Genomic DNA, 27,181 nt, shown 5'->3' with positions numbered 1-27,181 from the left:
TGGCAATGAGTTCCAAATTCATGGCCCAGCTTCCTGTATTAACTGATCTTGCTCTTGATACTGACAGTCCCTGCTGTTTCAGCAGCTGTTGTGGGAAGCCATGATCTCACAAAGTGAGGTGAGTTCCCAGGTAACTCAGGCCAATCCCATGACAGGCTTTGAAGGGGTCGACCAAGATCTTGAATGTAAACGGGAGCCAGTGCAGAGCAGGGAGCAGCATCCCGCTGAGCTCTCTGAGGTCTGTGCTGCTTATTCTGGAACAACTGCAGCTTTTTAAAAGTTGTCCCCTCCATACCTAGGAATAGAGAATTCCAGTAATCAAACTTGGGACTGGGAGCCTCGCCGTTGCTATGTCTGAACCTGACAGGAGAGGGGAATGATCATCTGCCAACCATAGCTGGAAGAGCACTTTAATTATATGTGTCTGTTTGGGTATCCAGGTAGCCACTGACTGTGTAGACAAGCAGAGGGCAGTTGGCCTCAAGGGAGGGTGGTGATAGAAACATGGTAAGTTCTCTGAAATCCTTCCTCTCCCCACCAGCAGCATCTTGGTCTTTCAGGATTCAGTTTGAGACACTTCAGCTAGGTTTGGCTTTGTGTCTGATAGGAAGGTCATGTAGAAGCTGGGTGTTGCCTAGGTGGGGCTGGCACCTTATCCATGCCATTGTAAGATGTACAGATGTTAAAATATGCCTTGAAAATATGCTGTTGACAACTTTTTGTCTGCCCTTTTAACTATCAGGTGGCAATCACTCTGTTTCCTTTTGGAGCTAAAGGCAATGACAGTCAATAGGCCCATCCCAACAGGTGAGACATCTTGTCTGGGGACATGGGTGGCAGATATAGTAGACCAGGAGAGGCTAAGCCTCCCCAAACAGCCAGGCCATGGCCCCACCCACACTGCTCCTCTTCCTGCCCTCACTCAGCCTCTCCCTCAAAGCCAGCAGGAGCTAGGGACTTGGGGTGGCTGGGGCGGTGGGCTGGGGCTCAGGCTGGTCGGGGCGGAGACAGGTGGGCTTGGGCTGGCTGGGGAGGGCCGGCCACTGGCCTGGGACTCAGAGCGGCTGGGGTGGACCAGCCAGGGCCACTGGGATGGGTTGGCCAGCGTCCTGGGACTTGGGGTGGCTGGGGCAGGCAGACCAGTGCTCGGGCCAAATGGTGGCCTGGTGCTTGGGGTGGAGCGGGCAGGGCGGCTGGTGGCCTGGGGCAGCCAGTTGGCTGGGACTCAGGCCAGCCAGTGGACCAGGACTTGGGGCTCCTGTGGAGGAGAGGGGCAGGTAGGGGCAGGGCCTCGGGTGGAAGTGACAGGTCTGGGGGCAAGCCTCCCCAAATGGGGGAGGGGAGAGGGATTCATGTACCAACCATGTCTGGCCCTGGGGAGCATTAATTAAGCTATAGTAATTCCCAAAAAGGGAAAGCACTGCTGCTTGATAAGAAATTTTTCAACTATGGTTAGGTCTCAAATCAAAGACTCCCACAATTTATTTATGGAGAAGATTCCCTTCTCTCAGTTTAGCTAAGGAGAGCCCCTGCCAGGTGACAAACAAGAGTAACTGAGCTCTTTTCCTATGCAGAGTACCCTAAGGCTATTGTCTCCTATATGTTAATTAAGAATCACAGGAGAGAAAAACAAAATGTAAGTTTTAAACCAGTTAAAAATAGCTTGGCTGGTGACCCAAAAACCTGAAAATCCCATAGGTCAAACTTCCTGATAGATATATAGATATATAGATATATATATATATATATACATAGATATTCACCCCAACTTATAAATTTGTACATTTGTTTGCCTATGAACGAGGTATACATCTCTCTATGTGTAAGAGGACTGTTGGCCCCTTACTAAAACTCAGTGGGGTTTTTGGTTGCTAGCTCCTGGTGCCAAAAGAAAGGGGCAGGGTCGATTGGAAATCAGGACCCTGGGGACTGACAGTCCCAGGGCAATGGAGAGAGGTCAGTGTTCCAAGTCAGCCTGATTGACAGGGCAGGCAGGCTAATGAGGGAGTCAGGAGGCCAGGGGGTCCCATCCTCTGTGTGAGCTGGAACTGGGGCCAGAGTGGGGCCGAGATAAGGGAGCAGGGGCCTGAGCAGAGCTGGGGAGCAGAGCCATACCAGCCAGAGAGAACCAGAGAAGCAGCCCAGGGAGCAGGTCAGTTCTGAGAGCAGAGTTGCAGCAACCAGAGCCAAAGGGGCCAGAGAAGCAGCCCAGGGGGCTGGAGGCAGAGCAGCATCAGTGCTGGGGCTGGAGCCAGGTGTGGTGAGCAGCTGGGGAGAGCGAGGGGAACCCTGGGCAGCGGGCCCAGCGCAGGGAGACACCCCAACTAAAAGGCCCTGCAGGCCAGACTTGGAGGGGGATCATAACCCCAAAGTGGGGGCCGACACTGGGAAGAAGGATCTTGCCACCTTGAGCCTGAGGGCATGTGGCCACCACCAGAGCAAGTGTCCAACCCAGAGCATCCCTGCAGCACAGCCAGGGCCTGGAAGGGAGGCCTGGGACGTGTGAGAAACAGACTGTGAACTGCCCTGACATTGCAGAGATGCTGATTGTGACGTCCCCGTGCCACAGAGCAGGGTGATGTTTTCCTTTAACCTTTCCCATTTTTTCCTTATTTTTTAAATCGGTTGCTGTTTCATAAATTGTATTTGCTTGAACTTTATGCAATGATCAGTGGGTCAGGGAAGCATCCAGAGTGGAAAGACCACCCTGGAGTGGGGACACCCTAACCCCTGTCCTAAGTGACCACGACAATGTTGAGGTCAAGCCCCAAAGGGAATCCTGGGCCCAGCCTTGTTGGGGTTACAAGGGCTCTGTCACACAGAAGAGTGGAAGGGGAGCCCTCAATGTCAGGAAGGCCTCTGCGTAAAGGAAGTGGGAGCAAGGACTCGGATCCTTTTGCTAGCCCATTCCACCAGGGTAGTGTATAAGCCAGGAAAGTTCCCCACAGTAGTGGGATCTATCCCCTGCTTACATATGTAAATAATCTCTCTTGTTCCTAATGTATATGATAAGCTTTGAAAGGCATGAAATGAAGGGTATTAGATATAACCAGAGAATGTATGGATCATGTCCACGAGATTTAGAAGACTCTAAGATATTTTGTTTTCCTGGTAAATGATTGCACCCTAGCAGTCATAAGAATTATTGAAAGACATATTCACTTAACCAGGGTAAAACTTTGGAATATTAAAATAAATTGCTTAAAAGGGGGGGATACTAAATCAATACTTGGGACAAATTATGAAATACAATCCATGAAATGAGCAAACCTCGGACTAAACGAAGCATCAAAGAAATTTCTTATACACTCTCGCTCTCTACTGGATATCAACAGAAGCAGCAGAGAAAAAAACTCAAAGCTGAAAGCTGAGAACAATATGGCAAATGGCCAATGGAAATCAGAGGGCTGCCCATTCCACCAAGCCCTGAAATCAGGATATAGAAAACTGAGGTCACCATGTGGGACCCCAAAGTTGGCTGAACCCACAGAAGCTGCAGGATCCCCAATGCGACGGACACCTGGGCCAGCTGCGTGGAAAAGACTCTCCCCCATACTAGGGTTAAGAAGATAAGAAGTGGTGAGATTTCATTTCAAAGACTGTATTTCCCCTTCTGTTCTGTAACATAAATAATTGTAGGTTATCTTGTTTAAGTCTACACTCTCTAGTGAGGCACCAGGTAACCATAAGTTTTATTTTAACTATCTGCATTCCCTCATTTATAGGTCCAAACAAATTGGCCTAAGAGAGATTTGAACCATAACTTCAAGCAATTGCTTTTGATAGTCTAAATTTGTTTCTTTTGGACCAATGTGCTCCCATAGCACGGACTATACTCTTAAAAGTGTCTTAACGACAAGCATATCATTATTCTTTGGAGAAATACCAGCAGGGTGATAAATGTGTTAGGTACAAAAAAATGTTCATCAGTACCTGTAATAAGAAATCTTGGCGATTTGCATGTTCGTTGGTGCACCTGCTGAGCCTCAACCCTAGGGTTTGACAACTGCTGGCAAGATTGTATTGGTGTCTGTGCAGTAGGTATCTACAACATCACTGTGTCTACACTTGGTCGGTAAACAGTTGATTGTACATTGGGGTTTGGGGTGAAATAATAACTTGTTGATTAGTTAAAAGTAACCAAGTGTCCTGATTTGAGAAATACTGTTTAAGTTAAAAGCTGGCCTGAAAAGAACCTAGTATTAAATTAGAAAGCTAACACTCCTTAGAGGTTTCAGAGTAGCAGCCATGTTAGTCTGTATTCGCAAAAAGAAAAGGAGTACTTGTGGCACCTTAGAGACTAACAAATTTATTTGAGCATAAGCTTTCGTGAGCTACAGCTCATTGCATTGGATGCATTCCGATCTGTGACTTCCTCTGCAGTGTGGGGCACAGGTCACTTGCTGGAGGATTCTCTGCACCTTGAAGTCTTTAAACCATGATTTGAGGACTTCAATAGCTCAGACATAGGTGAGAGGTTTATTGCAGGAGTGTGTGGGTGAGATTCGGCGGCCTGCATTGTGCAGGAAGTCAGACTAGATGATCATAATGGTCCTTTCTGACCGTAATACCTATGAGTCTGTGAGTATGTGGCTCATACACCTGGTTTATAACCTCTCTATCCTGCTGCAGGGAGCTTAAGTCCCCGAGTTCCCTTGACAGACAGGGCATTGTGATGTCAGACCGTTCTTTCTCTGTTGGTATAGCAATGAATTACACCATGAGCAGACTCAGTCCCACAGAGAAGGAGCTGCCAGTGCTGGGAGGAGCTGCCAGAGCTTTACTTCCTGTTAGGGCAATGCATTGCCAAGGCTGTGTGAAGCAGCTGAGGATTTGAGACTGGCTTCACTTACGCCAGCAGGGGGGTAGCTTCTGCAGCTCAAGATTGTGGGACACTTGGTGAAGAGTGCAGGAACACAGATACTGAATGCCCCAGAGGCACCCCGTGGAGCCTTTGTATATGGGAGACTGGTTACAATGTGGCCTCAAAAGTCATGTGCCTGTTAATGTGGATGAGTTTGCGGAGCTTTAGTACCCAAGAAATCGAGAGGATTAAAGGCTCTAGCTAAAGCCAGGTATAATGCAGATAATAGGTATGCAAGACTACGCCTCAAAGTTCTGCCAGTGCACCTCGATCCTCACCTGCAGTACCCTTGCTATTCCAGTCCTGGGTCACACCTGAACAATAGGCAATTCTGCCAAATGAGGTGACAGTGGTTGTAACATAGACAATTGTCCAGCTGGGACTAGTACAAGATATCAGAGTCAGGAAGTCCTAGAAGCACCGCTGGAAATTGAGCCGCAACTCTGACCTTGGCCCTGCTTGGCTAATGAAAGACCAAGAGTATTGTGATCCCTACAAAGGAGACGTCAACACGTCCCTTGAGGAGGGAAATCTACCACGCATCCCAAAGTGGCCCATAAGTCAGCAACACTTGAGAAACCAGCACGCAGCAAAACCACCTTCTCCAATGATAGCCTGGTATCCTGGGGGAGGGATAGCTCAGTGATTTGAGCATTGGCCTGCTAAACCCAGGGTTGTGAGCTCAGTCCTTGAGGGGGCCATTTAGGAATCTGGGGTGAAAATTGGAGATTGGTCCTGCTTTGAGCAGGGGTTGGACTAGATGACCTCCTGAGGTCTCTTCCAACTCTAAGAACTCCCCTCCCATTCCTGAGCAAGCTAACTGAAAAGCACACCACAGGTCATCTGCACCTGCATCTAGACACTGCCAATATCCTGAACCATTCAGGATAGTAACGTCTCTCGACCATGGATGGGGCAGTACACCCATATTGACATTGCTGGGCCTCTCTCAAGTGTTTGATACAGCTGACAATGGAGTCCTTCTGTCCATCCTCAAACACATGGCAGGGAGATGTGGATTCATGCTGCGATGGCTTCAGTCATTCTCAAGCTGCACCCAGAGAGTTTTGCTGGACATCTGCTCCTCCAACTCCAGAGCTCTGACCTGTGGTGTCCCAGAAGGAATCCAACCTTTTCCCCAACCTGTTGCATATCTGTATGGAACCACTGGGGGAGATTGTGAAACAGTGTCTGTGTGAAAGGGGGTCAATTCTGGAAATTTGCCGAGGTGCCACTTAGATTTTAAAGCTGAAATTAAACAACCTAGATTTGCCCATTGCATAAGTGTTATACCTATTGTTAAATGAATCTCCAGGGCAGATTGGAAGAGACCCTGGGGTTTTTCGCCTTCCTCTGCAGCATTCAGGCTGGGGAGCCCTGCTCGCCACGGAGCAGAGCCAGCTGTCCTGCCAGGACAACACTGAGGCAGAACTGCTTGTATTTGGTGCCTAGATCCCATGGTGACCAGAGCCAGAAAGTTTGAGGAGACACACACTTACTAGACACAGGCAATGGGAGGCACTGTTTGCCTCTGCACCCGGATGGTAGGAAGTTCTGTGCTCAGCAGTGTGGCTGGGGGAGGAGAAATGGCACCGAACACACATAAGGAGATCAGCATGAAAGCCATCTACCGTCCCCCACCCCAGCCTTGTTTTCACCAGAAGGTGTAGCAGGACTGTGTTCCCAGGCTTGATCAAGTCTCAGTGCCTTGTGCACAGTCTGTTATTGCCCCATGCCTGGCCTGTGACCGTTTGGTCTGAGAGAGTCCCCACTGCGTAATAAAATGTACCTTGGCAGGGTTGCCCGAGAGGCTTTTTGTCCCCTTGTCGATGGTGAAGACAGGAGATCCTGATGCCAGGACGGTCTGTGCCAGCACCGAGCCTATGGCCATCACATCGATGCTGGCTCCAGTGGACACATGGAGGCTACCATAGGCCTTGGGGTGGGCTTCGGCACTGTGTTGGTAATACTGGCGGCTATTGACATCCTGCATGGAGGCAGAGGCTGTGACAAACATTCATAGAGGTGAAAGCTGCCCATGCCTCCTGCAGCCACATGTCAGGGGGAGATGGGGGGAGCTGGGGTGGCTGTCACAGCTGCACAAGAGGCTTGAACCTGAGACCTGTAGTTAAACCATCTTTGATAGCTTCCACTGTTAACAGCCCTTAGCAGCAGCAGATAATGTTACAGTGTAGACAGCGCTTGTTTTCCAAGGCTTGTTTTTGCACACCTATAGCTACTGAGGGGTTTGGATTCTCACTGAGGCTGCTGCCTGCACAGCAATTCCTGCATTCTACCCACAAGATCGCTCTGAGAATATGCTTCTGGCGGGGGTTTCAAGTCAGCGCTGAGTGGGGGGGGCAAGGGCCACCAGCCCCTTTCCTTGAGGAGGAAACAGAGACACAGCAAAGGGAAGGGACTTACACAGGCCAGCGGGGAATCAGTGGCAGAGCTGGGAAAAGAGCCCAGTCTAGTGCCCTATCCACTGAACTATCCCCCTGCAGACCCCCACCCCTCTGTTCCATCCTCAGAGCTCTCCCTGCATCCCTCATGCCATCTCACACACCAGCGCTCACCTGTGTGATCTGGATCTGGAAGGTGGTGTGGGGGTTCCGGAAGTGGGTCTTGTAGTGCTTCACCGCCTCGTCCCGCCGGTTGAAGCCATTGCGGCAGCGGTAGCAGTGCCAGTGCGCCCCTTTGAACTTCTTCTCCCCTTTGATCGTGCCCACAATCTCGCAGTGATTGCAGCACCGCAGGATCTTCAGTCCTGGCAACGGCAAAGCCCCAGTGAGGATCGAAGGGTTTTCAACAGGCTCATCCCACAAGCACATCCCACCAGGCAGGTACTCAGGGCCAGGAGATGGTGGAAAGGCTCCTCTTGCCTTCAGGCCTACATGCTGCATGTCAGGGAGGTTATCACTGAGCAGGGCTGAAGTTGTCAATTCCCGGAGTGGGGAGGGAGAGGGAGACATCCCACATTGGGAAAGCATCTGCACATTTTCCATCGCTGCTAACACCAGCTCAGCATGGCAAGCCCAGCTATCAGTGGGCTGGCAGCAGCACAGGGATCCCTGCTATAAACGGGCTGGCGGCAGCACGGGAAGCCCTGCTATCAATGGGTTGGCGGCAGCAAGGCGAACCCAGCTATACATGGGGTGGTAGCCACCTCTGTATTTTAACACTGTCACATAATCCTTCTTGCAGCAGGTCTAATCAATGTGGTGTATTGGAGGCCTGTCTACACTGGGGTGACCAGACGTCCCGATATTAGGTGCTTTGTCTTATATACATAACTATAATCTCTCCCCCCCACGCCCCGAAACAAAAGCATTCTGATTTTTCACACTTGCTATCTGGTCACCTAATCTACATTAGGGCTCCTAATGGTGCTTACACTATTGGTACTGCTCAACTGGCAGGAGCAATGGTGGGAAACGTTGAGACCCTGTGCTTAGCATAGACAGGGCCAGGCAGTGAATGTAGGGCTCCAAGAGATCCCCTGCCACTGCAAAACAAAAAGAAGGCTCTGCCATTATCATTTGCCAGGTGGGTCCCTCTTTATAGCAAAACCACCCCCAACACTTCCTCAGATCTATTAGTTGTAAGAATGCACATGCCTGAGAAGCTACAGAATGAGCCAATTTTCAGGCTCTGAAGCTAAACTCTGACATGCTTGGCAATTGCAGGGCTAAGACTGACCAGTAATATGACTCTTGCAGATGTTTGTAATTGATTATGTTTAGTTTCTGCTCTGCGGAGAATATAGCCTTCTACCTGCTATTGTTTATAATTACTCTGTGCCCTGTCTACACAGCACTTTAGTCTGTGTGGAACCTCTCTTTAACATGCAATGATATAGACTCCATTTGTATTTCAGCACTAGTCACTTAAACACATGGTGTGGGCTGGGCCTTGTTTTGTCTGCTGGAGCCAGAAATCCGGATGTTTTTGTGTGAAGCAGTAGTGTAGCAGTGTGGGGAACTGAGAGGAGGAGTGAGTGTATCACACCAGGAGTCCTGAAGCACTGGGATTCTGCAATCCAAGAGAGCAGAGAGAAAAAAAAAATTGGTGAGTATGACAAGAAGCTCAGAAGAAATTCGGTATGCAAAATATAAGCCAGGAATCCTGGGAATTTGTAACCCATAGAGAGCCATGTAAGAAGTCCTGAGGCCCCTGAACTCCAGGGGAAAGAGTGCTCCTGAATTCCCAATCCCCCATCCCTCTGGGCACTACTGCAACAGTGCTAATAAGAAGCTCTGAGAGCCTGAACCCCAACATGGAGCAAGTGCTCTGGATAGCAGGAGACTGCTGAAGGCGGGAGAGAAGCTAAACCTGGCACCCTCAATCCCTGTTGGTGGTTGGGGTGAGGGAGAGCAGCATGAGGCATTGCAGGGGCCCTGGGGAGGTGAGGGAGACTTCTGGGTGAGCAGCCCCAGTCACCCCAAATCTAGGGAAAGGAAGCTGCGCATGTGAACCCCCAGGGTAGAGAGACCAGGGGAACTCCAGGAAGGAACTCCAAACATCACTGACATTCCAGCAACATTAAAAATAACACCAGTATTTTCTATTAAAAACTCTCCCTACCCCTGCCCCTGCCTCCCCTTTGCCCCAATGCAGCTGTGAGCTACCAGCCACCGGCTTGCTCACATGCAAGGTGGGCTACGTAATTGCCGTATTGATCGGAATGAGCTCACTGGCTGACAGCAGGTGATGGAAACCTGCTGAGGGCTGCTGGCAGAGCCACCAGTGCTGCAGTGGTTCTGGGACTGCAGCAGGGTACTAGCTGCCTCTAACCAGGCATGAGTTTCTTCGGGGGTGGGATGGAGAAGCAGCAAACTCCTTGGGCCTTTGGAGCAGATGCCCAAGTGGAAAGAGACCCCATAAGGTAAGGAAGCCTGAGGTGGCTTTAAACCAAACCAGCAGCCAATAGGATTCCTGGGAACCCAGAGCACCAGCCCCTCCTACGAGGGCTCCTTTTCAGAGCCATCAAAGCCAGCCAAACTGCCAGATTTATGGCCTCAAGTTCGCTGTAGAAGAGAAAGTGCACTCTCAATGCAACACCAGCCCCATGCCAAGTCCAGGCTGCCTCCACATAAAGAACGGAGCTGGCTCCCAGCTGTGAGGGCTTTGACAAGGAGCCAGCTCAATGTTTCACAGGCTCTTCCACCCCCAGCCCATTTCTGTGGCCTTCCCTCTTCAGCTCTCAGCTAGGAGTTCAGCTTCTATATCAAGGTAATCTCCATCTGGGGAGCCAGCTGGGGCATCTCTACAGTCAGAGTCTCTTTGCATCAGGTGATGGGCACAGGGTCCAGGGAGCAGGGTGGTGTCGGCAGGAAGATCTCCTGCCAGTTGATCCGAGAAGCAGCAACCCTCTCTCCAGAACCCATCACTGTCACTCCAAGAGCCAGCTGGGGCAGGGTGGGAATCACTGGGATGAGGAGAAACCATGCCATCCAGGATATTAGAGCCAGATTTTCAGAAGGTCTCAGCTCCCATTTGCTCTCAGTGGGATGGGGGAGGGAATTTGCCACTATTCCACATGCAGGAGGTAATTCTCCATTATTCTATGGGAATGGGGCAAGATTTTGCCACTGTTCATCATGAGCTGGGGGGGAGGGGTTCCAGGGCGCTGAGCTGAAAATCTGACCCTTCCTTTAGGTGCTAAAATGGGAACAGAGTTCTCTGGGTAATGTGGCCAGTGGCTGTGGTCTCCGCAGGGTTCCTAGTCCCTGCCAGCCTGGGGCTGGGATGTCCACTCTCTCACTGGTTTTAGAATCGTGTCACTCCCTTGACTTTTATGGAGCGATTTCTGATTCACACACGCCCTTAACAGTGCATCAGGGCCCTGAATGCTGAGCAAGATGCACTGGGTCAGGAACACAGCTGCTGCTTTGGTGGATCAGTGCCCTGCCTGGACTGCTGCTCACAGGGAGGTAGGAGTCAGCTTGCAGGAGTCAACTTGTGCCCTGAAGCAAGAGTAAACTTAGAACATAGGATGGACCAGAAATGGAAGACCCCTTTGGGAGGTGAAAACAACAGACCCCAGAGAGAAGCAATAGGATCCTCAACATCATCTGATGAGGGTGTAATGAGGGACCCTCCCACAGCCGTAGAGAACAGACCTGCCCAGCAGCACAATGTCCAACAGCAGCCGAGGAAATTATCTGCTGTGACAGTTCCTGAGCAGCTAGTGGGAATCATGCCATTTATAGGCAGCTTGACAACAGATGGGGACAAAGCCCTTTCCACAGTTCCCATCGTCTTCCAGCTTCTGTTCAGAGATCACCACAGTAATCTGAACAGATAGAAACTGATGAGTGTGATCTAGTGACTAGAGCAGAGGACTGGGAGCCAGGACTCCTGGTTTGTATTCCTAGCTCTGCCACTGGTGGGCAGCATTACCTCGGCCAAAGCAATTAACCTCCCTGTACCTGTTTCTCTGTCAGTGAACACGTGGCAGTGATATATACAGCTCACTCCTGCCTACATCTCTGCTCCATTCCTCCTGCATCCCACTTCGTTCCACACAAGCCTCCCTCTCAACCTGTCCCTTTATATCCTTCTCCTGCTCTCATCATCTTTCATGCTGCCTCCCTGCCACACAGCCGCACTTTCTTTCATGCAGGTCTCTTGACAGGTGCTTTTAACAAAAACCCCAACTATAAAATGAGCAAGGAACAAACTGCCCTGGGCTGAGGCGGTACCTCTTATGAGTCTGTATTGCACCATCTGGGCCAGCACAGCTCCTTTGTCTTCCTCTATGTGCTCTACAATGCCCCACATGGTCTGATCAGCACTCAGTAAATAATAATCGGTGGGAGTGTTAATTAGAGTTCACATAGTGCTTTGAGATCCTTGGATGGAAGATGCTGTAACAGGCGGGCAGGTTTTGCCTGAAGCAACCCACCCTGTTAACACATACCCAGCAAGATCAGAAGCTGCTAAGAGGGTTCTCCTGACTCATGGAGGCAGATGACTTATGAGCCTTACCTGGACAGAAGAGAGGTGGGAGTGGATCTTTGAGGAGGGAAGATTTGGTGCGAGCTGAGCATCCCTGAGGGAGGAACCCCAGGAGCAGCCAATCCTGCAAGGAAGGTTTGAGCTTATCACTATAATAGTTTGGGGATTTCTTTGTTCATAAAGCCAAGCCTCAGGAAGGGGCGAGTTTGGACTCTGCAGAGAGTGTAGGCTGTGTTGGCAGAGCAGATGGAGATGCTTCACAGTACTGTCCTCATCCACATGGTTACAATTGTCCTCAGTCAGCAGTTACTCTGGACCACATGTTCTGTACATTGATGCTTTATGGCAATGAAGCTGTTGCAGAGGACCTTGACCAAAGGAGCTGTTTATCAAGGAATCCTGGTGTCACACTCACTCCAATAAAGATGAATTAAATCATCTCCCTCTCTCTCTTTTTGTGTGTGTGTCAAGAGAGAAGGACAAATATGCTAAAAACAGTGATCTGCTTTCTCAAAGCTCCTGAATCAGCAGCTGATCAATCACAAGAGCATCACCTACAAAGGACACTTTCCAAGGAGTTGGTTTCTCTGTAATGGATGCCTGCAAAGTCATGTCAGGCCTAATGTGTATCTCATTAACAGCCCAGGCTCTCCACCCCAGTGACACAGCTAAACACAGCCTACAATGGCCAGCGTGCTACCATTTGAGGGAAATCGCTACATTCATAGGGCTGTAACATAGACCTTTCAAAGGACTCCAACACTGCACTCCAGTTATTCCCTCTGCTGCAGGAGCCCCTCTGAGTCACTGCTCTTGGTCACAAGCTAGGACAGCCTTCAGGCTGCTCTAGTCTGTGCTGGGGGCCAGCGAAGGATACGGAAGAGGCAAAGATAGCAGGAAGCCCTCAGCTCTATGGCAGGAATGAATTGGGCTTCTGGTGACCTAAGCTCTTGGCTTTCCAGGGAGAATGGCACAAAAAAGTACCAGTAGCAAAATATATACTCTATAAACCATCCTCAGCTGGCTGTCCTGTAACATGAGCAATTAGCAATTACTGTATACAGGGCAGTGGAGGATTGGTACAGAGATGAGGGTGGTACAAAGGTGGTATTGGTACTCACTCGGGATGGCCTGGGTTACTTACTCTTGGATTCACTCCCCAGGAATGGATCAGCCATCTCAAATTCATGCTGATGATACCTTCCTACTCCACTTCACCATCATGTATTCCCTATGTGCCGGTACTTGTGTGTTAAAAAATATATACTTAGCATCCCAGCATTGAAATGCAGCAGCTGTTTAAGTAGGTGATGCTCTAGATCAGGGGTTCTCAAATATCATTGCACCGCAACCCCCTTCTGACAACAAAAAATACTTCATGACTCCAGGAGGGGGGACTGAAGCCTGAGCCCGCCCAAGCTCCACTACCCTGGGTGGGGCAGTCAAAGCCCAAGCCCCACCGCTCCGAGCAGGGGGGCCAAAACTGAAGCTCAAGGGCTTGAGCCCCAGGCCGGGGGCCTGCAACTTGAGTCCTACCACCCAGGGCTGAAGCCCTCAGGCTTTGGCTTTGGCCCTGAGTAGTGGGGCTTGGGCTTCATCCCTGGGCCCCAGCAAGTCTAAGCCAGCCCTGGTGACCCAATTCAAAGGGGGTCCCAACCCACAGTTTGAGAACCTCTGGTCTAGAAGAGTGAAATTCACCTCTGTTCCAAGGCTTCGTACAAGCCACTTATGACTCATGTCTGTGGGCTTATGTAGGACTTCTGTGGTGCATGGAGGCTGTATGGCCCCTCTGCACAGAGGTGAATTTCACCTGAGGCGAAACAATGACGATGTTTCTAAAGCACCTTTCAGGGTGCTGTACAGCCAAACGGACACATGTAATAAAAACCCCAATAGCATTAATACATCACCTTGTGATCTATAAGCAATTGAAGAAGGTACTAGAGAAAGGAAAGGCTCTACATGAATGCCAACAGTAGGAATAATAAAAACCACAAGAACTGCCAGATTGGATCACACCCAAGGTCCATTTAGTCCCATATCCAACCTCCAATTATGCGCAGCACCAGATGCTTCAAATCATCTTTGGTAAAGAAATGTTCTGCAGGTATATCCAGCTGAAACTGCAGTGTGGATTCTGGGAGAACAGAATGTAATGACGCACACAGGAAGTTGGCCAGGTTAACCTATATTAGGAGGCATGACCCCACAGATTTCTTCTCTGCTGTGTCCTTCCTGATGTGGGCAGTGTGCCTGTATGAGTGCGGGCGGGTGGGGTGGGGGTTGCCTTGCTTGCTTAAACCTGCTGCTCTTTAAATAGCAAATCTATTTATAAAAGCTAATCAAAGGGTCATGTGACTGGCGAGCAACTGCTTTGTAATGGGATTAGGGAGTGGCCGCAGAGCCATGCTGACAAAATCTTTCCTTACAAAATAGTGGGCCATGTACAATACAATACAATAATTCGATCCAGTGGAAGCAAACAAGAATCTGGACCTGATCTCATGCATGCAGGTTTACATTAGGAGTCGTCCCTCAGTCAAAGATGGTAGGGCAGATTCTGGTCTCCAGCACTGCTGGCACCAAGCCACTAGAAAACTGGCGTTATCGGCTACCTGGGAACTCCCCTTTAGTGAGGCGAGACTCTGGGAGGCCAGTGCAGCGACACTACACCCATCCCCAGAGTGCAGGGCTGTAGCCAAATGAAATTGGGCATGATTGCAGTGCCTCTGTGTTTCAAGCTATTTTCAGCTGCCTTGGAGCCATATGTAGCCAGGTGTAAAATCAAGCAGCCATCAAATGGCACTAAATTATGCTGGGGACTGAAGCAGTCTCCAGCCAGCTGCAGAACCTAGGGGCCCACAGGTGGCAAACATTTGTCCCTCCCTCTGTGCAGCTCAGAATGTGGATCCAATGGAGTCAAACCAGTCTAAAGCAAAAAGTCCCTTTTTGCTGAAAAAAGGCAGCTTCCTTCACATTAACAGCAGAAGAGCAGGAACAAAAACAACATCCTGGCTGATCAGTGTTAACGGCCAGCAGACCTCACATGAAGCACCGCCTCTGTCCCCAGCCAAGACTATGGCCATGTTTACACTACAAAGTTAAGTCAACTTCACGTAAGTTGACATTCAGCCTCCGATTTAAGCAAGTCCATCTTGCGTGTCCACACTATGTTCATTGGCTCAGGGGTGCAGGCTCCGAGTGGCGCTTACCTCAAGCAGCTCCCAGAAGCAGCAACATGCCCCTTCTCCAGCTCCTACGCTGAGGTACAGCCAGGCGGCTCGGCATGCTGCCCCGTCCGCAGACACCGCCCCTGCAGCTCCTATTGGCTGCGGTTCCTGGCCAATGGGAGCTGCAGGGGTAGTGTGCAGAGCAGAGGGTCCTGGCTGCCCTGACGCGTAGGAATCAGATGGTGGGGGGGCATGCTGCTGCTTCCAGGAGACGCGTGGCGTGGCCCCAAACCCTGCTCCCCAGCTGGAGCAGTGCAAGCCCCAGACCCTGTTCCCCAGCAGGAGCTCGAGGGCCGGATTAAAATGGCTGGCGGGCCGGATCCAGCCTGTTGGCTGATGTTTGCCCATCCCTGCGATAGCACAATAAGCATGGATCCCACTCAGCTGTACACTGTTGTTGTGAGCATTACAAACATCTTGCGCCTTATCCTGCGGTATTTAAACAGCCAATACAGGAGCTGCCGCACAGAACAGTGTAATGCCATGCAAACAGCTCTGCTGGAAGACACAGAGCTGAGCAATTCGCAGTTGCTGGCAACAGTCACGCATCACCTTGACACAGTGGAGCACTGCTTCTGGGCCTGGAAAACCAGCACTGACTGGTGGGACAGCATAGTTATGCAGCTATGGGATGATGAGCAGTGGCTGTAGAACTTTCGAATGTGCAAAGAGCTTTCCCCAACCCTGAAACGCAGAAATACTAAAATAAGAACTTCTCTGACAGTGGAGAAGCTAGTGGCGATAGCTCTGTGGAAGCTTGCAATGCCAGACTGCTACCGGTCAGTGGGACATCAATTTGGAGTGGGTAAATCTACCGTTGTGATCCAAAGTTTGCAGGGCCATCAACAGATTTTTGCTAAGAAGGGTATTGACTCTGAGCAATATGCAGGACACAGTGGATGGTTTTTCCGTGATGGACGATAGAACGCATATCCCTATCTTGGAACCAGACCACCTTGCCAAAGAGTACATAAACCGAAAGGGGTACTTCTCAATAGTGTTGCAAGCACTGGTGGATCGCAGGGGCCATTTCACTGACATCAGCTTGGGATGGTCAGGAAAAATGCATGACATGTATCTTCAGAAACACAGATCTGTTCAGAAAGTTGTGAGAAGGGACTTTCTTTCCAGACTGCAAAATAACCATTGATGATGTTGAAATGCCAATAATGATCCAGCCTACCCCTTGCTCCCATGGCTCATGAAGCCATACACAGGCAGCCTGCACAGCAGTATGGACTAGTTTCCTCCATAGGCTGAGCAAGTGCAGAATGGTGGTGGAATATGCCTTTGGACGTTTAAAAGGTTGCTGGCATTGTTTGCTTACTAGGTTAGACCTCAGTGAAAGAAATATCCCCTTTGTTATTGCTGCCTGCTGTGTGCTCCATAACATCTGTGAAACAAAGGGAGAAAAGTTTTCGCCACGGTGGGGGGTTGAAGCAGATCGCCTGGCAGCCAATTTTGAGCAACCAGACACCAGGGCAATAAGAAGAGCACATTGAGGGGCTCTGCATCTCCGTGAGGCTTTGAAAACCAGTTTCAACACTTACCTGTGTTGTTCCTTATCAAACTCACCCCTCCATTGCATTTTCTCCCCCATAAACTCCACCTCTACCAACAATAGCGTGCCTCCACTAAAGGATCCGTAACCTCGTCCTGCCTCCACCACCCTCTCCGTAACCTCTCCATGCCTCCACCACGACCACCGTAACCGCTGCTTGCCTCCACAACGGCCTCCGTAACAACCGCTTGCCTCCACAACGGCCTCCGTAACCGCTGCCTGTCTCCACCACGGCCTCCGTAACCTCTAACTACCACCACAACGGCCTACGTAATCTCTGCCTGCCTCTACCACGACCTCTGTAACCGCTGCCTGCCTCAACTACGGCCTCCGTAAAAACCTCCTGCCATCACTATGGCCTCTGTAACCTCTGCCTGCCTCCACCACGATCTCCGTAACAACCACCTGCCTCCACCACGGCATCCGTAATTGCTGTCTGCCTCAACCACGGCCTCCATAACCTCCGCATGCCTCCACCACAGCCTCCGTAACCACTGCCTGCCTCCATCACGGCCTCTGTAACAACCACCTGCCTGAACCACGGTCTCCGTAATCGCTGCCTTCCTCTACCACGGCCTCCGTAACAATGGCGTGCCTCAACCACGGCATCCATAACCTCTGCCTGCCTCCACCACCGTCTCCATAACCTCTCCATGCCTCCACCACGAGCACCTTAACTGCTGCCTGCCTCCACCATGGCCTCCATAACAGCCACCTGCCTCCACATGGCCTCCGTAACCTCTTCCTGTCACCACCACGGCCTCCGTAATTACTCCCTGCCTCCACCACGGCCTCTGTAACTGCTCCCTTCCACCACCTCGTCATCCGTAACTGCTGTCTGCCTCCACCACCATGTGTTGAGTGAATAAAGAGCCTTTTCTCCTCAACCCTTTAAGTTTTATTATGCTCATAAACACACAGACACAGCAAAGAAAAGTCAGATAACCTGGGGTAAAAGGGCTGATAACGCTGTGGGGTGAGAAACAAGGAAAGCTTGCTTACAGTCAGTCAAAGGTGAGGAATGGGCACCTTCTGGTCCTTGTACCCTCTCCTGGTGTTGCGTGCAGGGATACCGAACTTCCCCCCGCTGCCTCATAGGACATTTGGGAGAAGAGGATGTGGAACTGGGCAAGGATGGCAGCAGGTTCAGCATAGGCTGCAGAAGGACTCTAGCATTCAGCTGCCATTCTTGAACCTCAACCAGATGCCTCAGCATGTCTGACTGCTCCTTCATAATCTGCAGCATCTCTCCCTGCGTGGCACGCTCTTGTTCCCTGCATGCTCTCCTATCCTCCCTATCCGTGTCCAGGTTCTCAGACACTGCAATCCTCCATGCTCTGAGCTTCGTCTTGTCACTCTCAGAGGCACGCATTAACTCATTGAACATGTCCTCCTGAGCCTTCTTTTTCTGCCTTCTAATCTGGGAAAGTCTCTGTCCTGGTGTGGAGGATGCACTGACGGACAAGTTTTCAGCTGCAAGGAATGCAAAGCACAAAGGGAGCACTCACAGTGCATACATTGTTTCTGGTGCAAGGTTAATTTTTTTAATTAAAAAAAACACCCCTCAATGCACTTCACTGCAAGCTACAATGTAATCACAACTGCTGGCTATTGCAAGAGTCAGTTTGCTGCTCCAGCCATGGTGAGTAAGGCCACAAGGCATGGACAAGAGGTCTTGCACTGCTGCTTTTGTGAAGACATCCTTGGGATCCCAGGTTGGAACTTGAGAAAAGCCACCTTTGCCGCAGCAACCTGGATGGTGCTTGAGGACAAGCACCAGTGTAAAGCCCCCCAAATAGTTTGTTTTTTGTAAAAGCAGCACCGGGTAGGCGGGAAGGGAGACAAACAGGAAGCCGTCATCCCCCTTTTTTTTCAATGCTGCTTGCAATACATGGTGATCCCTTCCAACCACAAACATGGCACGTTTTGGAAAGTGTGGTTGTGTGCCCCAGATTTCCCCAAACAGGGGGCAGATAACTTGTTGCATTGTTTGCAGTTTAAGGGCTGGCATTGAAAACTTCCATTTCCCCTAGATGACCTTATGCGATATCACTCTCCTGAGGGTAACAGAGGTGGCAAGGGAGCAGATGCTGCAGGTGTCTGGGTACAGACCTGGTCCTTATGCTGCAATGCTGTGTGCTCACAATGATGCCAGCAGAGTTAATACTGGAGTGGCACAGGAAAGTGTCCTACCATGGATTGCAGAGAACCTCCATTAAAGCTTCCTAAAGATCTCCCTGGAGGATTCATGGGCCAGCCTTGTGCATATAAACGGTCTTTTTCAGAGAGCACCCTCTGCATAGCTGGAGTGGCCACTAATACCCTACTTTTTTTCAGATTCAACATTAAAAATGATAGCATGTAACCCCTACAGTTTGATTGGAAATGTGGACTCACCAGAGGTGCCTTCCCCGGCATCACGCTCTGCTACCAACTGGTTCTGTGAAGGGATGGACTCCAGGGTCAAAAAAAGTTCTTGACTGTTGGGGAGAATTGATCCTCCGCTTGCCAATCTCACGTTCTCCTCTTCCTCCTTGTCCTCGTCAACAATGTCCTCCTTGTTGTTGCTGGAGGTCGCCCGGGGCTCCTGCGAGCTATCCACGGAGTGTTTTGGGGCAGTGGTGGGGTCGCCGCCGAGAATCGCATGCAGCTCCTCATAAAAGTGGCATGTCTGTAGGACAGAACCAGAACGACTGTTCATCTCCCTTGTCTTCTGGTACACTTGCCAAAGCGCCTTTATTTCATGCAGCATTGCTGTATGTCCCTGGTGTAGCCCTTCTCCCCCATGCCCTGCACAATCTTGGCATAGATGTCAGCATTTCTTCTGCTGGATTGGAACTCTGCCTGCACAGACTCTTCTTCCCACATAGCAATAAGATCCACCACCTCCTGTGTACTCCATGCTGGACCACGTTTGTGGCCTTGAGTCTCCATGATCAGCTGTGCTGGCGAACTCTCCATGTTGATCAAACAGAAAATGAAAATTCAAAAGTTCTCGGGGCTTTAACAGAGGAGCGGCTGTTTCCTGTGTACCTGGCTGACAAGCAGTGGAGTTGAAAGTGCTCTCCAGAGCGGTCACAACAGAGTACTGTGGGACACCTCCTGAAGGCCAATTCATTTGAATTACACAGCACAGTGTCTACACTATTCCCATGTCGACCCGTGGATGTCAAATCAAGCACTATGCCTCTCGCGGAGGTGGAGTACAGAAGTCGACTTTACAGACCACTTAGGTTGGCGGAAGGGACTCAGTAGTGTAGACACAGACATTATTAGATCAACTTAACGCAGCTTATGTCGACCTAAGTTTGTAGTGTAAACCAGGCCTATAAGATGCTGCTCTTTTCGGTTTGAGCCCATTCCTCGGAGATGGAAGATATGCAGCCTTTCACAGACCCGACCACACGTGTGTGCACGTAGGTGCATTCAGCATTTGAACCCAACTTTTACACACCTTTCACTTGCATGCGACTTTCACTATGGGCAGCTTCCTTAAAGGGACTCTGTCAAATCTGTCTCTGTAGTTTTTAATACACACACGTGCGCACACACTTTCCATTGTTTGTAAAGCCTCCTGAGAAACTGTAAAATCAAAGGTTTTCCTCAGTCCTTTTTCCATTTAGCAAACATCATCTTCGCATTTTAGTTCCAAAGCTGAGACCTGAATCTGGAGCATATTTCCCTTCAGATTGGAGTATTTTTAAGGGAGTCTGCAGTAATTCTACCTCCGGCTCTAAGCAGGTTCAGCCCAGGCCATTATTGCATGGCTACTCTTAGGGAAAAACTAGGTGGTGCAGTTAATGCTGTTGCTGAGTCAGTAGGTGGCACTCTTCCCCCTGCAGGAACACTGTCCCAGCATTTGTGGCACCTTAGAGACTAACAAATTTATTAGAGCATAAGCTTTCGTGAGCTACAGCTCACTTCATCGGATGCATTCCAGCTTATGCTCTAATAAATTTGTTAGTCTCTAAGGTGCCACAAGTACTCCTTTTCTTTTTGCAAATACAGACTAACACGGCTGGTACTATGAAACCTGTCCCAGCATTGTGTGTGTTAGGAAGAGCAAGGCTGCTGGAAGGCAATAGAGCTATGTATTGACTCCTCCAGTCCATCTCCCTGACAGTGCAGGTACAACCACAAGCCTTCTCCGTTAGTGGTCAGTAAAAATCCCCAGGCGTCTTTTGCAAGGTCCAGGATGTGAGCCCAAGTGTCCTGACCAATTCTAACCTAGATAATTATATTCTGCCTCTTTAAAATTCTCCCTGCAGTTTCAAATGAATACGGGGCTCTCCTTCACTTCCTGTCCCAAGCTGTTGCATATTGTGCACTTTGACAAATGAGTGCCAGCTGTGGCAGTGGTTTCTGTGACATAGGCACCTGTCCACTGACCCACTAGCTAATTTCTCATGGGCCACTGAACAGGCATCAGACAGTACAAACCTTTCAGTCTCCGCTGCCTCCAGGGGTGAAAGTAACTCTGGATACTACGGGTAAGGGGCTGGGGCCGGCTCCAGCCCCCAGAAGGGGCGGGGCCTTGGATGGAAGGGATGGGGCTGGGTGTCAGCATCCCCCAGTCAGCCCTTCCAGGCCACCTGGCCCGCACCGCCCAGGGCTCCAGTGGCGATTTAAAGGGCCCAGGGCAGCTGCTCCCTTTGCACCCCCCCCCACCCGTTGGCGGCTGAGGGGGGGCAAAAGGCGCAGGGACGTTAAAGCACTGCAGGGTCCTTTGCTGCAGCAGCGCTTTAACGTTGCTGCGCCCGCACATCGGAGGCCCTACCAGCAACATGACGGGGCGTGGGGCACAGCAACATTAAAGCGCTGCCATGCAAAGGACCCTGCAGCACTTTAACGTGGGCTGCATACGGGCCGGTGTGGGTTCTTACCAGTACACTGTCCTGGCCCGTACCGGCCCACTTTCACCCTGGCCTGCCCCGAGCGTGGGCTGCATCCAAACTGGCAACCTAGGTTTTATATCTCATTATCATTAGCCACTACCTGAGTGTTTACATCCACTGCTGGGGAATCAGCCTGTTCCCCACCATACACAGAGCTATGGAAGGTCTAGGGATATCTGTTGTGAGTTAAGGATCACTGTGGGCGGCAATTTCTGCAGAGTACAGGAGCATCTGCAGAAGTTCCAATCCAACCAGGCCATCTGTCCAACCATTTCAAAGTGGCATCTTACCTGCAAAGTCAAGCCCCTTGTCCACGTGTTTGACCCGGTAGTGAGCCTGGAGAATGAATGGGTCCTGATAAGCCTCTGAAATGCTGCAGAATGGACAGTGGGTGTGCCTCCCTTTGATACTGGCAGCACACTGGTCATCTTGGCACAGGACTGGGCTGTAGCTGTGTTCTGTTCCTTTGATGCGTACGGAAGGATGAGCCTGGAAAGACAAGAAGACATGGCATCATTACAATAATACTGCGCTGGCAGAGTGAAATTAAGAACCATCCTAGGGGGGAATGGAGAGAGAGACTTCACAGCTACTTCTGCTCCAGATTCTCCTAGCAGAATCACATAGGAGCATTGGCAGCACAAGGACTCATAGCATCCCAGACCCAGTCTCAGCCAGCAGGAGGTGCTGAAGGGATACTGTAGGAGCACTGAATGTGGGAGAACAGTTCCAGCTTGACCCAGCAGGAGGTGCTGTGGGAGCTCCCAGCTAAACCAATCCTAGCCTTGTCCTAGGTCTACTATTAAACAGAAGCAATGAGTTCAGCAGTCTTGTGTGCGCAGGAGAGGTAGAGTGCAGTGCGGGAGCACCTCCCCTTTGAAACAGGAGCAATCCAGAAACCAAAATGGCAAGCCATGCCCTGGCATGGTTTATTAAGAGGTTAATAAATCTTTGAGGTCACCTCCTGTCGAGAGCTATCCAGACACTAATGCTATTAAAAGAGATAGAGTGTTGCATCCCTAATGAGAGGCAGGAAACGGAAGAGGGCCCTAGAATCATTAGACTGCAAGATATTGGAGACTGCAGCCAAGGAAAATGCTGCATGAGGCTCTTTGTTTCATTTCATAACTTCTGCGCCCCCCACCCCACCCCCAACACACACACACACACACACACCTTGGCAGAAAACTCTCTTGCTGCAAATCTGTTTTTCCCTGAGTCTAGGATTGCAGTGAAAAAAACCCCTTCAGCCAGCATCTTCCAGGGAAGGCATGAGGCAAAGTTAGAGCAAAACTGCAGTGCTGCAATGCCTGTCCCTTCCTCTGGATACTCAGAGAGGCTGCTCAGAGCTGTGTGCCCACAAATCATTACTCCTAGGCAGCTCCACACAGGCCAGATGCCCCCTGCCCCAGCACAATCAGCCCTAAAGGAACACTCAGTCACAGCAGGCTTGCTGTGTGGAGGGCTAGGCCCTTGGTCCCTCTGAAATAATGGGTCAAATAAGCAACTTAGAGAATTTAAAGCTAGTACATCCCCCCTCTACATCTCAAAGTTGTACTTTATTGGTCCAGGATATCCTTGGCATGGGGAATCCTGAGGATCCTGTCCCTTTATTTCTCCAAATCTCAAAGGGTTCCTGTAGCATGGCACCCCTCTCTCCTGCCAGACAGCACTGAATACAGTTCCTTGTCACCGTTTTGGCAACAGCTAGAGGATATGGGGACACATTGCATCAACAGATGCCTCCACAGCATGCCACCAGCCTAGTCCACAAGAGACAGGTTCCAGGGTTTAGCAACAAAATGCTGGTGGGGAGGGAGTCCTTTCCCCTTTAAAGCTGGAGCAAGAACAGGGACAGCTCAAGTTGTATAGTTCCATGTGAAATGTATCAGTTTGTTTGTATGAAGGAACCAATACAGTGTTGTAACAAGACTTTGGCCTTCTATAGTACCTTCCATCCAAGAGTCCCAAAGTGCTTTAGAAACATCAATGAATTGTGCTTCACAGCACCCAATGTTGTTATTGGCAGTTGGGAAAACCAAGTAGAGAGAGGTGAAGCGACTTGCTCAAGGTCACATGGCAAGTCAGTGGCGGAGCCGAGAACAGAAGCCAGGAGTCCTGACTTCCAGCCCATTGCTCTAGCAAGTGGACAATAATCCTGTCCAATCTATACCATCTTTAACAGCTGGGCAACAGTCTGTATCCTGTGACAGGGTCGGGCCAGATGGCTATAGGAGAGTAATAGAAGGCAGATATGTTAGCCCCAGGCTAAGGAGGTCTCTTTTCCCTGGGTTCCAGAACAATCAGGAACCTTCTGGAGACAATTAAGACAGGCTGATTAGAACACCTGCAGCCAATCAAGAAGCTGCTAGAATCAATTAAGGCAGGCTAATCAGGGCACCTGGGTTTTAAAAAGGAGCTCACTTCAGTTTATGGTGTGCGTGTGAGGAGCTGGGAGCAAGAGGCACTAGGAGCTGAGAGTGAGAACGCGGACTGCTGGAGGACTGATATGTACAAGCATTATCAGACACCAGGAGGAAGGTCCTGTGGTGAGGATACAGAAGGTGTTGGGAGGAGGCCAGGGGAAGTAGCCCAGGGAGTTGTAGCTGTCGCACAGCTGTTCCAGGAGGCTCTCTAGACAGCTGCATTCCACAGGGCCCTGGGCTGGAACCCGGAGTAGAGGGCGGGCCGGGTTCCCCCCAAATCCTCCCAACTCCTGGTCAGACACAGGAGGAGTTGACCTGGACTGTGGGTTCAGAAAAACGGCCAAGCTGAGGGATGCCGTGAAGCTCCAAGGCGAGCAAATCCGCCAACAAGCGCAAGACCCACCAAGGTAGAGCAGGAACTTGGTCACAATCCTTATGTTCACCCTTTTTACAAAACTATAATGGATTCTATACAAAATATGCCTTGTGAGGTACCATCTGAAAACTCATAATTTGTGTTATAATTCTTCATGTCTGATTTGTGTCCATTTATTCATTTACATAGAGACTGTCCAGTTTGGCCAATGTACATGGCAGAGGGGCATTGCTGGCACATGATGGCATATATCACATTGGTAGATGTGCAGGTGAATGAGCCTCTGATAGTGTGGCTGATGTGATTAGGCCCTATGATGGCGTCCCCTGAATAGATATGTGGACAGAGTTGGCAACGGGTTTTGTTGCAAGGATAGGTTCCACAAATCAGACATCAAGAATTATAACATTCAAAAACCAGTCGGAGAACACTTCAATCTCTCTGGTCACTCAATTACAGACCTAAAAGTGGCAATTCTTCAAAAAAAACTTCAAAAACAGACTCCAACGAGAGACTGCTGAATTGGAATTAATTTGCAAACTGGACACCATTAATTTAGGCTTGAATAAAGACTGGGAGTGGATGGGTCATTACACAAAGTAAAACTATTTCCCCATGTTTATTCCCCCCCATTGTTCCTCACACGTTCTTGTCAACTGCTGGAAATGGCCCACCTTGATTATCACTACAAAAGGATTTTTTTTCTCTCCTGCTGGTAATAGCTCACCTTACCTGATCACTCTCATTACAGTGTGTATGGTAATACCCATTGTTTCATGTTCTCTGTATATAAAATCTCCCCACTGTATTTTCCACTGCATGCATCCGATGAAGTAAGCTGTAGCTCACGAAAGCTTATGCTCAAATTTTAGTCTCTAAGGTGCCACAAGTCCTCCTTCTCTTTTTGCGGATACAGATTAACACGGCTGCTACTCTGAAACTTACCACATAGTATAATTCATGAGTGGCTGGCGATAGCATTCATACAGTATAACTGGAGTGATTGACATCCTGGAGGCTGTGTCAACAAGACCAACATGGTGGCTCTCACAGTGAAGCAGTGTAAAAGGCATCCCAGGTTGGGGAATTGAGGGGATCCAGTTGTCCATCAGTCCAGATTGTACCCTGGGGGATGTCACAAGTAGATCTGTGGCCAAATTCTTTGCTGAAAGTGGCTTCACTGGAGATAAGACCAGGAAAGAAATCCACCTCTTGATTTCACCTCTTGATTCCATCTCAATCCCATCACACTGGCAATTCAGAATCCACCCAGTTCCAAATGTGGATACATGCCGTATTAACCCCATCAACCCTGAATTCTTTGCTATGGGATGTAAAATGCACCATATATGTGGGGCTCTTCATAGTTAAGATTTGTTTCAGGCAACACCCACATTTAGGAAAACATTACAAGTGGTTATGTCACACCCCATCTCACTGCTGCTAAGAAAAGAGAGTAATGAGAGAGTTGGAGTGCACCAACCATTCTTTGGAGGGAGTATATTCCCTACCCAACTCTCCCCTCCCTCCGCCTCCCCAGGTTCAAGTCCTGGGATTAGAAAATGCCATGCCGTTACTGGTAGAGAAATAGTTTGCCTGGTGCAGCCCCAAATGCTCTGTCTGTGGAACTACTGATCAAGCCCAGATATGATCACAGCAGATTTGTTTTGCTTGTGGACTCAAACAAGCAGCAATTTCTGCTCTGCTCTTGAGGGAAGACCCAAGTACTGGCCAGTACTATGACAGTGCGCATTCGTTCCTGAATTAGACATTTATGGCTATGTAAATTAGTTGCAGCCCTGGTAAATTGCCAAAGAGACCCCACTGTCACAGAGGTTGAGTATCCTGCGTTACAATAACTGCAGTAGTATTTATTATTAAAGCATCATCATATTGCTTAGAGAGCATTTTTCAGCCATTAGTTTTCAGCAAGTCACGAACCCAAAACCCGTTGTGCCAGAACAAAAAGACAGTCCCTCCCCCACAGAGCTTACAATCTAAGTACAAGATAAGAGACAACTGATGGGTACAGACTGACAGATGGGGGAGAGCCACACAGTCAAAGCACTTTACAAAAGAAGTAACTACCATGACACTGTTACATTTGAAGGCACAGAGGGGCAAACTGACTTCCCGAAGGCCACACTGAATCAAGAGCAGAGCAGGATACAGAATCCATGTCTCCTGTCTCCCAGCCTGGTACACCATCCACTGAAGAATGGGTTAAAAAAATCACAAATATGCAGTGATGTTCCAGTCCCTACTAACATCAGTCCACAGCTGCAAATGTGCTGAGGGGGAGCGGCTCTCCAGTGGCTTAGAACAGTGGTCTGTTCTCCATCTGATGGACAAATCCAAGAAATACCAGCTGTAGCACACTTTCCCTTTCCCCTCACCATCATGTCCCTGGTAAAGGATCATGTGTGGAAAATATACTGATTGAGCCTGGAACTAAGAGACACTCAATGGGGAAGTACTGTAACCTAGTATGCTGGAACCGGAGCTACTGATTGTGGCTGCAGTGTTAGTGAAAGGGTTTGATTGGCCAGCAGGAGAGGGTGGAGCCTGATTCAGAGGCATGCAGAAGTCAATGTGGCTGCTCAGCATCTCTCAGGATCAAGGCATATCCACAGAATAAATACAGGTTGGGCATTGTAAGCCTCCTTTGTACTGCTTCTCACCAAGGTGACTCTCCTTCCTCCGAAGATCTGTGTCAGGATGCATCTTATCTCTACAGACCGTACATTTCCCTATCATGGTTTGCTAGTCCCTGATGGAGAAGCATCATTCTGGTCTACAGTGCTTTTTATAGCCCGGATCTAGGATGCTGTACAAATGTAACACACGCCATTTAAACATGATTGGCCCA

General features: G+C 49.7%; 1 protein-coding gene across 1 annotated transcript in view; it reads right to left on the bottom strand.

The window, feature by feature from the left end:
• The window catches only part of LOC119843809, a 60,590-nt gene that overhangs the window by 17,495 nt on the left and 15,914 nt on the right, over positions 1 to 27,181 (bottom strand). The window contains exons 3-6 of the mRNA XM_043498364.1: positions 21,801 to 21,999; positions 11,855 to 11,948; positions 7,441 to 7,631; positions 6,654 to 6,851 (exon numbers count right to left, since the gene is read on the bottom strand). Of these exons, the coding sequence (XP_043354299.1) occupies positions 6,654 to 6,851; positions 7,441 to 7,631; positions 11,855 to 11,948; positions 21,801 to 21,999 (682 nt within the window). The remainder of the gene's footprint in view (positions 1 to 6,653; positions 6,852 to 7,440; positions 7,632 to 11,854; positions 11,949 to 21,800; positions 22,000 to 27,181) is intronic.

Source organism: Dermochelys coriacea, chromosome 15, assembly GCF_009764565.3.
Source record: "Dermochelys coriacea isolate rDerCor1 chromosome 15, rDerCor1.pri.v4, whole genome shotgun sequence".
Lineage (NCBI taxonomy): Eukaryota > Metazoa > Chordata > Testudines > Dermochelyidae > Dermochelys > Dermochelys coriacea.
The sequence above is the reverse complement of the archived record's forward strand: the minus strand, read 5'-3'. Positions and strand labels throughout refer to the sequence as shown.